General features: G+C 38.5%; 1 protein-coding gene across 1 annotated transcript in view; it reads right to left on the bottom strand.

The window, feature by feature from the left end:
• The window catches only part of LOC139525448 (uncharacterized), a 59,108-nt gene that overhangs the window by 9,718 nt on the left and 35,128 nt on the right, over positions 1-14,262 (bottom strand). Inside the window, exon 2 of the mRNA XM_071320788.1 lies at positions 4,831-4,957. Within this exon, the coding sequence (XP_071176889.1) occupies positions 4,831-4,947 (117 nt within the window). The 5' untranslated portion in view covers positions 4,948-4,957. The remainder of the gene's footprint in view (positions 1-4,830; positions 4,958-14,262) is intronic.

The raw sequence follows: 14,262 nt of genomic DNA, 5'->3' as shown, positions 1-14,262 counted from the left end.
TAACTACTCATTTAAATACATCATAAAATATTAAAATGTAAAATAAAGTGCTTGTTATCACTGAATGGTAAAGATTGTTTTAATTTATCAGTTGGTAGTAAAAGTGAATATACATTGTATATTGTATAAAACAATAATTTAAGTTGATTCAACTACTATTCTGGACAAAGAAAGATAACTCCTATTGAAAATTTTTTGCTATTGCACAATATTATGCAATTAGATATTTCTTGCTATTGTGCAATACTGTGCAATTGAAAATATTTGCTATTGCACAATACTGTGCAATTGAAGATTTCTTGCTATTGTGCAATACTGTGCAATTGAAAATTTCTTGTTATTGCACAATACTGTGCAATTGAAGATTTCTTGCTATTGCTGAATACTGTGCAATTGAAAATTTCTTGCTATTGCACAATACTTAATATAATAATTTTGGATCCTGATTTGAACCAACTTGAAAACTGGGCCCTTAATAAAAAATCTAAGTACATGTTTAAATTCAGCATATCAAAAAAGCCCAAGAATTCAATTTTTGTTAAAATCAAACTTAGTTTAATTTTGGACCCTTTGGACTTTAATGTAGACCAATTTGAAAACGGGACCAAAAATTAAGAATCTACATACACAGAAAGATTTGGCATATCAAAGAACCCCAATTATTCAATTTTTGATGAAATCAAACAAAGTTTGATTTTGGACCCCGATTTGGACCAACTTGAAAACTGGGCCAATAATCAAAAATCTAAGTACATTTTTAGATTCAGCATATCATAGAACCCCAAGGATTCAATTTTTGTTAAAATCAAACTTAGTTTAATTTTGGAACCTTTGGAACTTAATGTAGAGACCAATTTGAAAACGGGACCAAAAATTAAGAATCTACATACACAGTTAGATTCGGCAAATCAAAGAACCCCAAGTATTCAATTTTTGATGAAATCAAACAAAGTTCAATTTTGGACCATTTGGGCCCCTTATTCCTAAACTGTTGGAACAAAACTCCCAAAATCAAACCCAACCTTCCTTTTATGGTCACAAACCTTGTGTTTAAAATTTCATTGATTTCTATTTACTTATGCTAAAGTTATGGTGCGAAAACCAAGAATAATGCTTATTTGGGCCCCTTTTTGGCCCCTTATTCCTAAACTGTTGGGACCTCAACTCCCAAAATCAATCCCAACCTTCCTTTTGTGGTCATAAACCTTGTGTTTTATTTTCATTGATTTCTATTTACTTATACTAAAGTTATTGTGCGAAAACCAAGAATAATGCTTATTTGGGCCCTTTTTTGGCCCCTAATTCCTAAACTGTTGGGACCAAAACTCCCAAAATCAATCCCAACCTTCCTTTTATGGTCATAAACCTTGTGTTCAAATTTCATAGATTTCTGTTCACTTTTACTAAAGTTAGAGTGCGAAAACTAAAAGTATTCGGACGAAGACGACGCAAGACGACGACGCAAGACGAGACGACGACGCCAACGTGATGGCAACATACGACGAAAAATTAAAATATTTGCGGTCCGTATAAAAATTGCGGTTTTTATCCAACGCAATCATAGGTTTGAACGTAGTTTTCAATTTAGTCTCGTTTATATTTTTTCGTTTGGGCTTGTATCATATTTTCCCTCCGGTTTATATGATCCGTTCATCCTATATTGACTCTTAAAATTCAAGAGTCTATCTGAAATTGAGGGTAAAATATATGGCCTTCCAAATACCGTTTCGATCCCTAACATCACTGAAGAGACATATATTATCGAAATCTAGATCTGGTGTACTAAAAAAATATTGACACCTTGTGTTGTGGCATGACATCTTGGTCACAAGTTTATCGTTTTCTGTTTAGTATTAAATTTATATTAAGATCCATTTTGTTACATCTCGTGATCAATTTTATTTGGCAATCGCCAATGGCAGTCAGCAGGGTTTAAGAAGATCAGTTGTTCGACCTGTTAGTCAAACGCGCTTTGTTTAAATATACTTTTTCACTGTTTTGGTCTTTTGGAACATGTTGTTTGTGCTGTATTTAGACCCTTCTACAACAAAATTTGTTTTACATGCACACGTATAAAAATTGCGGTTTTTATCCAATGCAATCATAGGATTGAAAGTAGTTTTCAATTTAGACTCGTTTATATTTTTTCGTTTGGGAATGTATCATATTTACCCTCCGGTTTATATGATCCGTTCATCCTATATTGACTCTTAAAATTCAAGAGTCTATCTGAAATTGAGGGTAAATTATATGACCTTCCAAATACCGTTTCGATCCCTAACATCACTGAAGAGACATATATTGTCGAAATCTAGATCTGGTGTACTAAAAAAATATTGACACCTTATGTTGTGGCATGAAATCTTGGTCACAAGTTTATCATTTTCTGTTTAGTATTAAATTTATATTAAGATCCATTTTGTTACATCTCGTGAGCAATTTTATTTGGCAATCGCCAATGGCAGTCAGCAGGGTTTAAGAACTTCAGTTGTTCGACCTATTAGTCAAACGCGCTTTGTTTAAATATACTTTTTCACTTTTTTGGTCTTTTGGAACATGTTGTTTGTGCTGTATTTAGACCCTTCTACAACGAAATTTGTTTTACATGCACAAGTATAAAAATTGCGGTTTTTATCCAACGCAATCATAGGTTTGAAGGTTTGAACGTAGTTTTCAATTTAGACTCGTTTATATTTATATATATATATATATATATATATACAACTCGTCTAAACATCAACCCAACAATGTTAGATCTGTAAATTTGCTTTCGCCGGGATTCCAACCCATGCTACTGTGATATCGTGACACCAAATCGCCTGCACTGCAGCCGTCCCGCTAGACCATTTATATATATCATGCATAGTGTTTGTTAGCCATTCAATTTGGCCCATATCGGCGTAAAGTGCTTTTTTAAATTTTTTAACATGTTAAAAAATCCGCGAAGGTGCGTCCGATGTTAAGGGTTCGTATTGAGTTCGTATCACCATCCTCACCATCGTAATGTCACCGGGAATGCATCTTTGCACATCGTATTGCATTCGTGTTTCCATCGTTTCCATCGGGCAGTTTTGACATTACGATGTCTACACGAATGAATCACGAAGATACCCGAAGGTCTTACGATTGCAACACGACTTCGTGAAGACCTCGTAATCCCGTCGTGTTGCCATCGAATAAAAGTACGAAGGCGACAAGATGGAACTACGACGGCAATAAATACAGCTAAATGTAAGTTAATTTTTGCGCTAAAATACACTTAAAGTGCCATGCGCGATATGCACTGGTCAGTTTAATACGACAGTTAAGAAAGACGTTCACAAAACATGGAGCTCATATCATATGATTCTATGAGAACAAGAAAGGCGACAGCGTTGTTTCTATTAATTCAAATGGAACAACAAGAGCAGCTATTACAGGCTCAGAATTTACTTTTTTGTCAATTTTTCATATCAAGTAACATAATGAAAATCATAAACGCTCCTCGTACACCATTACTGCAGGTACACGTATATAGGGAAACCAACTTTTTCTTTATTATTCTGATTTTTTATGTATCGTCTGAGTTGTTGTCACACGAATGTTTACTCCATAACTATTTTGTTTTCTATATGTCATATTTTGCCACATTTGTTGCTTTCCCCACATCCTTCCTTTTGTCTATATTATTATGATATTCTCCTGGAAAGAGCTCTTTTTGAATAAAAGGGATCAACGAACCCATTACCTTACCTTTAAAATAGATCAGTAAACATGGGCATAATTATGGGTGATTATTCAGACTAGTGCACACATTTTACAGTTCAAACAAGGCAATGCCGAGCGTGGCATCCCCTCGTATGTAACATATTGGGGGGAAATATGGACACTATATTTGTATATGACACATGCAGCAAATGGCAAATTGAACATGCATAATTTATACATAAACTATTTTTTTAGGAAATCAACCAAAACATTCAGTAACTGGAAATACCTTTAATAATGTCTTTAGAACCAGCAGGTTAAAATATGAGCATCTAATTTCCTGTGTATTATGCTATTTCAAGGAGAAAAAACAAGTCCATCTGCATGACCTTGACCTTGGCCTTGAACGTAAAAAATGTCAGATCATTACAAGGAGGAACAATATACCAAATGTGGTTAAAATCTTTTGAAGCACATTGGTTTTAGAGTGTCCACAAGGGTGATATTGCCTTGTATTACAACTGCCACTGTGACCTTGACCTTTGAACTTTAAAGTCAATAGCGCTTAAGATATTCTTAACGAGTAACACCATACCAAGTTTTGAGCATTTTGGTTCTAGAGTGTCCATAACAATTATCTACACGCAACTTACATGTAGTAGGCGAGGGGATAATAAACTAAGTTTTATAAGAATTAGACAAAAAGATCGATTTCCCGCCATTTAGGGCAGACTTGTACAGAAACGATATGTTGTCGAAATTCTGTTCGTATCTTTTAGAAATCGTATGGCCATCGCGTCATCATCGTAATCCATCGTGTAGCCTTCGTAATCCATCGTGTAGCCTTCGTGATTCATCGTGTAGGCTTCGGCTAAGATATGAAGCTTAAATACCCGTCTTCGGTTAACCTTCGTATGTCCATCTTTTGCTATCGTATATAATTTCGGCACCATCGTATAGACTTCGTTATTCATCGTACTTGCTTCGGTCACCTTTTGGTATTTTAACGAGATCGGGACCAACTTCGTACGAACTTACAATTTTAGCATTCGGGTGTCCATCGTATATAAAAATCGGGACAGTGTGACGCGGGCATTATGGACTCTGCCAGATAACCTATAGACAGTATAAAAATAGTCTTACCGAAACATCATTCTCGCCTGACTTGACGTCAATTCCAAACCATCCTGGTGTGACTAATCCAACCAATAGTAAAACTCCTGCTACAATACTGATTCCAATTAAGCCAGCTCCACCCATTTTTTCTATTCTGAAACATATTTTGAGTGAAAATCAAGTTTTCAGTAGAAATAGAGGAGTTGAAAATGTAATTTTGATTTTATACCAAAATCACTTTATTAAATAAAGGCAACAGTAGTATACCGATGTTCGAAAGTCATAAATCGATTGAGAGTAAACAAATCCGGGTAACACACTAAAACCGAGCGAACATCCCTGTATGTTTGGACAATAAGCTGGATAAATATATATGAGAACTACATGAACAATAACAGTTAGGCTTAGGGGCGACTTTTTGATATTCTGGGGAGGGGGTTACAGGATGATTTTGGCGGATTTATTTTCTTTTTAATAGGTCCCTCATCCTCGCTAGCTAAGGGTTACGATCCGCTCCCCTCCTGAGAGCAGAGTAGGTCGTAAACCGTGGCTTGAGAAGATGTTAATCCATAAGCATGCCTGTATATTTTCAGCTTTTACCAGGCCAAAAATATTCCTATTCAAAATCATCATGTCCCCAACCCCTACCAAAACATCTCAAATGGTTTCCTCCTTATCTGACACGAATTTGAATTGATTGGTAGTTAGTTGCTTATTTTTATCGTACAGGGACCAATATTTCATTTATTTTCGGGAAACCACGAGTCTAAATGTCAGGTATATAATATAAATAAAATACTTCGCTGAGCGCTGCCTGATACGACCGCAGAGGTCGAAGTCCGAACAGTTGGGACAAGTTTTGACACAGTTTTCAAGCTTGATACTGTCTGAATTTGGATTGTGATAGAATTTTGACATAATAAATGTGATCTTAAAATTTTTAAATGGGACAATAAATTCACCTAGAATGGTCTGGTATCCATAATCTAACAACATGGTAAAATTCAGCAAATTAAAAAAATATATACTAAGAAATCTTCAATTACAGTTTATTGGCTTATTATAACAGTTCTTTATAGAAAAATAAAAATATATGAAATATGTGACGGCAAATTTTGTTTGTTTGTTTGTTTATTGCTTCTTCTACAAATGCGCATCTGGTGCAAGAAAAATGGTACCGTTAATTTTGTTACTACAGAATATCTCCAGAAGAGGTACATATTCATTTTATTGGACTCCTCACCAATGCAATACACCCTATGCATTATTTATTACAAGAAATTGGACATTTTTACAAATGTGCAGTCAGGATGAACGAATAGGAAGACATAACATTGACATTGCTACAGGTTTTTAAATACTCTACGCTTCGTTGTTTATCTTTCAAAAGCAATCAACTTGAAAGAAATCATATTTGTGTGGGAAAGAATTTAAAGTTTACAACAGCAATGCTACCATGAATACGCGTATTAGCGCCACGCAGTTTTTTTACATAATTCTTCCTATTTTTGCATTATTACCTTTGCGAAATAACGCAAACCTCAAACATAGGATTCAAGATTTCAGGATTTTATTGTACACTCTGACAGTTTACACTGTTACAAGAGGCAGATATACATAATATACAGCTTGATAGAACATGTGCAATAACATAGGAAGAAATATATAAAGTTTGGTGGCATTAATACGTTTCCGTACTATTTCTTCCTGAATATTTCATGTAAAACATTGATTGTGTAATCTGACTTCAAAATCATGTTAATCTCCTTTTCCTTAAAGTGACATCGGCTGTCAAATTCATGTTCACCGATTTGAATCAAATTCTCATATTTTTTATTTATAACACATTAAAACATATTTTATATCCAAATTAAAAAGGTCTAAAATAATCAGTTTACAAGACATGGGCTCGATAATATGTATCACCGTTTCGTGTGTATTTCAGCCTAGACGCCATCTAATTTACTATCGAGTTGACCTCCAATGACAGCCGACGGTCATATAAGCGATATAGGCCCTAACATAAATATAAATAGATAGTGAACCCGTGCAACTCGATTTTTCCAGATCTGTTTGATTTCTTCTTACAGGTATATAAAGGTATATGTTAATCGCCGTTTTCACCGGTATAGGAATGAACTTTTGTGGATCGATTAGTCTATCAACTGATCTACATATGTTCATGATGTTTCACTTTCAATGTTCACATTCGTTTCTTTTCCTTTTAATAACTGAAAATGCATAATTCAGGCGTAATCCAATAGCTAAGGGGAAGATTGAAAGTCAAATGCATACGAATTTAATTAGGTCGAATTATTCACTTGTAAGTGAATAATAATTCATCATCGATGTTCTTAGTTTATTTTGATAAATTGAACCATGATACTGCTAAAAACGAAACATCATTTCACTATTTCACATTCATTAAAGTCATTGAACAAAACAAATCATATTCTATTTTTTATATATCTCGTAGCTAGTGCACTTTAATGACAAGTGTTCATTCAGAAAATCATTTATAGTAAAGGATCAAACTAATCACTGGGAATAACATTCGACCCAATGAAATTGAAAGCAAAAGGAAAGGATCACATCAATGTGGGATACACAACTTGATTCAAATAGTGTCTTCCTTTCCTCCCAAATTAACCCTTGTAACTTAATTTGAAAAAAAAATTATTAACCGGTATAGGCATATGTGTTGAATTTTTTTTTATTTTCGAATGCAAATGTATCATGCAGAACCATTGATGTTGTTTCCTCAACAAAGATTGGCTGGTTGAATCATAACTGCTTTTAAACGTGTAGTGGCAAATATTTAAAGCATATTCAGGATGGGGACAAATTGACTAGTGTGGATCTAGCCGTCGATAGCAGCCGGCGTTAATATTCATGAGGCCAGCCTTCAATAATATTCATGAGCCGGCAATAATATTCATGAGATGACTTGCGTTCGAAGAAGTGTTGTTAGAAACTATGAACGATAACTATGATTACATAACGTTCCTATTTATATGTGATATTACTTCAAAGAGGCATGTCAATGGGTGTCTTCTTCGAGGTCCGCGTTTACTAAATTAACTTTTGGTCTTCTTCAAGGACTTCTAGGTCTGCGTTTTTAAATAACATTGTAAATGTAATAAAAACAATGCAAATGCTTCCATAAATATAAAACAAAGTAATGGTCTTTTAACATTCTGTGATAAGAGAAATAATGTAAACTGAAGCAATAACAAGTTGAAATAAATATAATTAAATATAGAAATTTAATGGGACATTACAACAAACAAATAAAGTAAAGAACAGTTCTTATTAAAATTTTGTGATTATTGAATTAATGTAAGCTACAATAAATAAAAAAAAATGATTGAATACTAGTATAGAAATTTAGGAATTACAGAGAATTGTTGGTCATATGGGCATTTCATAGTTTGTTCGTTGTTCCTTGTCTACAAATATAGTCCAATCATGAAACTAAAACATACAATACAGACAGTATTTTCTATTTAAACAGATCAGAAAAAATAGAAACATAGTTAATTTCAGAAATAAAAACAACAGAAAAATAAAAACTGTCAAGTACTATTTCAATGACATATAATTCTTCAAAATTACGGAGACCAATCTCAGTCATTAAGGAAAGGATAAAGGGGGGGGGGGGGGGTACCCTGGTATATCACAAATTCGAAAATGAACTATTGCCGGCTGGCCAAACGAAGAAATTCTCCACGTGGGCAATAATACCAGAGGAAGAGGTACTTATTGCCTTTAAAATGGCTCTTAGCACTTGTACCCTAGACCCGTACGAGTTTGTCAGTAGAGGGTTAAAAGGGGGAATATGGTATTCCGGTTTACAACGAATTCGAACTGAGCTATTGCCGGCTGGCCAAACTAAGAGATTCTCCACATCGACCATCATACCAGAGGTAGAGGTTGGTATTGCCTATAAAATGGCCCAGAGCACTTATGCCCTAGACCCGTACGAGTTAGTCTGGAAAGGATAAGGGGGGTACCCTGGTATATCACAAATTCTAAAATGAACTATTGCCGGCTGGCCAAATAAAGAAATTCTCCACGTGGGCAATGATACCAGAGGAAGAGGTACTTATTGCCTTTAAAATGGTCCATAGCACTTGTACCCTAGACCCGTACGAGTTTGTCAGTAGAGGGTTTATTAGGGGGGATATGGTATTCCGGTTTACAACGAATTCGAACTGAACTATTGCCGGCTGGTCAAACTAAGAGATTCTCCACATCAACCATCATACCAGAGGTAGAGGTTGGTATTGCCTATAAAATGGCTCATTACACTTATGCCATAGACCCGTACGAGTTAGTCATGAAAGGTTAAGGGGGTACCCTGGTATATCACAAATTCTAAAATGAACTATTGCCGGCTGGCCAAACGAAGAGATTCTCCACGTGGGCAATGATACCAGAGGAAGATGTACTTATTGCCTTTAAAATGGCCCATAGCACTTGTACCCTAGACCCGTACGAGTTTGTCAGTAGAAGGTTAAAAGGGGGGATATAGTATTCCGGTTTACAACGAATTCGAACTGAACTATTGCCGGCTGGCCAAACTAAGAGATTCTCAACATCGACCATCATACCAGAGGTAGAGGTTGGTATTGCCTATAAAAAGGCCCAGAACACTTATGCCCTAGACCCGTACAAGTTAGTCTTGAAAGGATAAGGGGGGTACCCTGGTATATCACAAATTCGAAAATGAACTATTGCCGGCTGGCCAAATGAAGAGATTCTCCACGTGGGAAATGATACCAGATGAAGAGGTACTTATTGCCTTTAAAATGGCCCATAGAACTTGTACCCTAAACCCGTACGAGTTTGTCAGTAGAAGGTTAAAAGGGGGGATATGGTATTCCGGTTTACAACGAGTTCGAACTGAACTATTGCCGGCTGGCCAAAATAAGAGATTCTCAAAATCGACCATCATACCAGAGGTAGAGGTTGGTATGGCCTATAAAATGGCCCATAGCACTTATGCCCTAGACCCGTACGAGTTAGTCTTGAAAGGATAAGGGGGGTACCCTGGTATATCACAAATTCGAAAATGAACTATTGCCGGCTGGCCAAACGAAGAGATTCTCCACGTGGGCAATGATCCCAGAGGAAGAGGTACTTATTGCCTTTAAAATGGCCTATAGCACTTGTACCCTAGACCCGTACGAGTTTGTCAGTAGAGGGTTAGAAGGGGGCATATGGTATTCCCGTTTACAACGAATTCGAACTGAACTATTGCCGGCTGGCCAAACTAAGAGATTCTCCACATCAACCATCATACCAGAGGTAGAGGTTGGTATGGCCTATAAAATGGTCCATAGCACTTATGCCCTAGACCCGTACGAGTTAGTCTTGAAAGGATAAGGGGGTACCCTGGTATATCACACATTCGAAAATGAACTATTGCCGGCTGGCCAAACGAAGAGATTCTCCACGTGGGCAATAATACCAGAGGAAGAGGTACTTATTGCCCTTAAAATGGCCCATAGCACTTGTACCCTAGACCCGTACGAGTTTGTCAGTAGAGGGTTAGAAGGGGGCATATGGTATTCCGGTTTACGACGAATTCGAACTGAACTATTGCCGGCTGGCCAATCTAAGAGATTCTCCACATCAACCATCATACCAGAGGTAGAGGTTGGTATTGCCTATAAAATGGCCCAGAGCACTTATGCCCTAGACCCGTACGAAATAGTCTGGAAAGGATAAGGGGGGTACCCTGGTATATCACAAATTCTAAAATGAACTATTGCCGGCTGGCCAAACGAAGAGATTCTCCATTTGGGCAATGATACCAGAGGAAGAGGTACTTATTGCCTTTAAAATGGCCTATAACACTTGTACCCTAGACCCGTACGAGTTTGTCAGTAGAGGGTTCAAAGGGGGATATGGTATTCCGGTTTACAACGAATTCGAACTGAACTATTGCCGGCTTTCCAAACTAAGAGATTCTCCACATCAACCATCATACCAGAGGTAGATGTTAGTATTGCCTATAAAATGGCTGATAGCACTTATGCCCTAGACCCGTACGAGTTAGTCAGGAAAGGATAAGGGGGGTACCCTGGTATATCACAAATTCGAAAATGAACTATTGCCGGCTGGCCAAACGAAGAGATTCTCCACTTGGGCAATTATACCAGATGAAGAGGTACTTATTGCCTTTAAAATGGCCTATAGCACTTGTACCCTAGACCCGTACGAGTTTGTCAGTAGAGGGTTAGAAGGGGGCATATGGTATTCCGGTTTACAACGAATTCGAACTGAACTATTGCCGGCTGGCCAAACTAAGAGATTCTCCACATCAACCATCATACCAGAGGTAGAGGTTGGTATGGCCTATAAAATGGCCCATAGCACTTATGCCCTAGACCCGTACGAGTTAGTCTTGAAAGGATAAGGGGGTACCCTGGTATATCACAAATTCGAAAATGAACTATTGCCGGCTGGCCAAACGAAGAGATTCTCCACGTGGGCAATGATACCAGAGGAAGAGGTACTTATTGCCCTTAAAATGGCCCATAGCACTTGTACCCTAGACCCGTACGAGTTTGTCAGTAGAGGGTTAGAAGGGGGATATGGTATTCCGGTTTACGACGAATTCGAACTGAACTATTGCCGGCTGGCCAATCTAAGAGATTCTCCACATCAACCATCATACCAGAGGTAGAGGTTGGTATTGCCTATAAAATGGCCCAGAGCACTTATGCCCTAGACCCGTACGAAATAGTCTGGAAAGGATAAGGGGGGTACCCTGGTATATCACAAATTCTAAAATGAACTATTGCCGGCTGGCCAAACGAAGAGATTCTCCATTTGGGCAATGATACCAGAGGAAGAGGTACTTATTGCCTTTAAAATGGCCTATAACACTTGTACCCTAGACCCGTACGAGTTTGTCAGTAGAGGGTTCAAAGGGGGGATATGGTATTCCGGTTTACAACGAATTCGAACTGAACTATTGCCGGCTGGCCAAACTAAGAGATTCTCCACATCAACCATCATACCAGAGGTAGATGTTGGTATTGCCTATAAAATGGCTGATAGCACTTATGCCCTAGACCCGTACGAGTTAGTCAGGAAAGGATAAGGGGGTACCCTGGTATATCACAAATTCGAAAATGAACTATTGCCGGCTGGCCAAACGAAGAGATTCTCCACTTGGGCAATTATACCAGATGAAGAGGTACTTATTGCCTTTAAAATGGCCCATAGCACTTGTACCCTAGACCCGTACGAGTTTGTCAGTAGAAGGTTAAAAGGGGGGATATGGTATTCCGGTTTACAACGAATTCGAACTGAACTATTGCCGGCTGGCCAAAATAAGAGATTCTCCACATCGACCATCATACCAGAGGTAGAGGTTGGTATGGCCTATAAAATGGCCTATAGCACTTATGCCCTAGACCCGTACGAGTTAGTCTTGAAAGGATAAGGGGGGTACCCTGGTATATCACAAATTCGAAAATGAACTATTGCCGGCTGGCCAAACGAAGAGATTCTCCACGTGGGCAATGATACCAGAGGAAGAGGTACTTATTGCCTTTAAAATGGCCTATAGCACTTGTACCCTAGACCCGTACGAGTTTGTCAGTAGAGGGTTAGAAGGGGGATATGGTATTCCGGTTTACAACGTATTCGAACTGAACTATTGCCGGCTGGCCAAACTAAGAGATTCTCCACATCAACCATCATACCAGAGGTAGAGGTTGGTATTGCCTATAAAATGGCCCAGAGCACTTATGCCCTAGACCCGTACGAATTAGTCTGGAAAGGATAAGGGGGGTACCCTGGTATATCACAAATTCGAAAATGAACTATTGCCGGCTGGCCAAACGAAGAGATTCTCCACGTGGGCAATAATACCAGAGGAAGAGGTACTTATTGCCCTTAAAATGGCCCATAGCACTTGTACCCTAGACCCGTACGAGTTTGTCAGTAGAGGGTTAGAAGGGGGCATATGGTATTCCGGTTTACGACGAATTCGAACTGAACTATTGCCGGCTGGCCAATCTATGAGATTCTCCACATCAACCATCATACCAGAGGTAGAGGTTGGTATTGCCTATAAAATGGCCCAGAGCACTTATGCCCTAGACCCGTACGAAATAGTCTGGAAAGGATAAGGGGGGTACCCTGGTATATCACAAATTCTAAAATGAACTATTGCCGGCTGGCCAAACGAAGAGATTCTCCATTTGGGCAATGATACCAGAGGAAGAGGTACTTATTGCCTTTAAAATGGCCTATAACACTTGTACCCTAGACCCGTACGAGTTTGTCAGTAGAGGGTTCAAAGGGGGGATATGGTATTCCGGTTTACAACGAATTCGAACTGAACTATTGCCGGCTTTCCAAACTAAGAGATTCTCCACATCAACCATCATACCAGAGGTAGATGTTAGTATTGCCTATAAAATGGCTGATAGCACTTATGCCCTAGACCCGTACGAGTTAGTCAGGAAAGGATAAGGGGGGTACCCTGGTATATCACAAATTCGAAAATGAACTATTGCCGGCTGGCCAAACGAAGAGATTGTCCCCGTAGGCAATTATACCAGATGAAGAGGTACTTATTGCCTTTAAAATGGCCTATAGCACTTGTACCCTAGACCCGTACGAGTTTGTCAGTAGAGGGTTAGAAGGGGGCATATGGTATTCCGGTTTACAACGAATTCGAACTGAACTATTGCCGGCTGGCCAAACTAAGAGATTCTCCACATCAACCATCATACCAGAGGTAGAGGTTGGTATGGCCTATAAAATGGCCCATAGCACTTATGCCCTAGACCCGTACGAGTTAGTCTTGAAAGGATAAGGGGGTACCCTGGTATATCACAAATTCGAAAATGAACTATTGCCGGCTGGCCAAACGAAGAGATTCTCCACGTGGGCAATGATACAAGAGGAAGAGGTACTTATTGCCCTTAAAATGGCCCATAGCACTTGTACCCTAGACCCGTACGAGTTTGTCAGTAGAGGGTTAGAAGGGGGATATGGTATTCCGGTTTACGACGAATTCGAACTGAACTATTGCCGGCTGGCCAATCTAAGAGATTCTCCACATCAACCATCATACCAGAGGTAGAGGTTGGTATTGCCTATAAAATGGCCCAGAGCACTTATGCCCTAGACCCGTACGAAATAGTCTGGAAAGGATAAGGGGGGTACCCTGGTATATCACAAATTCTAAAATGAACTATTGCCGGCTGGCCAAACGAAGAGATTCTCCATTTGGGCAATGATACCAGAGGAAGAGGTACTTATTGCCTTTAAAATGGCCTATAACACTTGTACCCTAGACCCGTACGAGTTTGTCAGTAGAGGGTTCAAAGGGGGGATATGGTATTCCGGTTTACAACGAATTCGAACTGAACTATTGCCGGCTGGCCAAACTAAGAGATTCTCCACATCAACCATCATACCAGAGGTAGA

The sequence above is a fragment of the Mytilus edulis genome, chromosome 5 (genome assembly GCF_963676685.1).
Source record: "Mytilus edulis chromosome 5, xbMytEdul2.2, whole genome shotgun sequence".
Lineage (NCBI taxonomy): Eukaryota > Metazoa > Mollusca > Bivalvia > Mytilida > Mytilidae > Mytilus > Mytilus edulis.
This window is presented reverse-complemented; position numbering and strand designations above follow the sequence as displayed.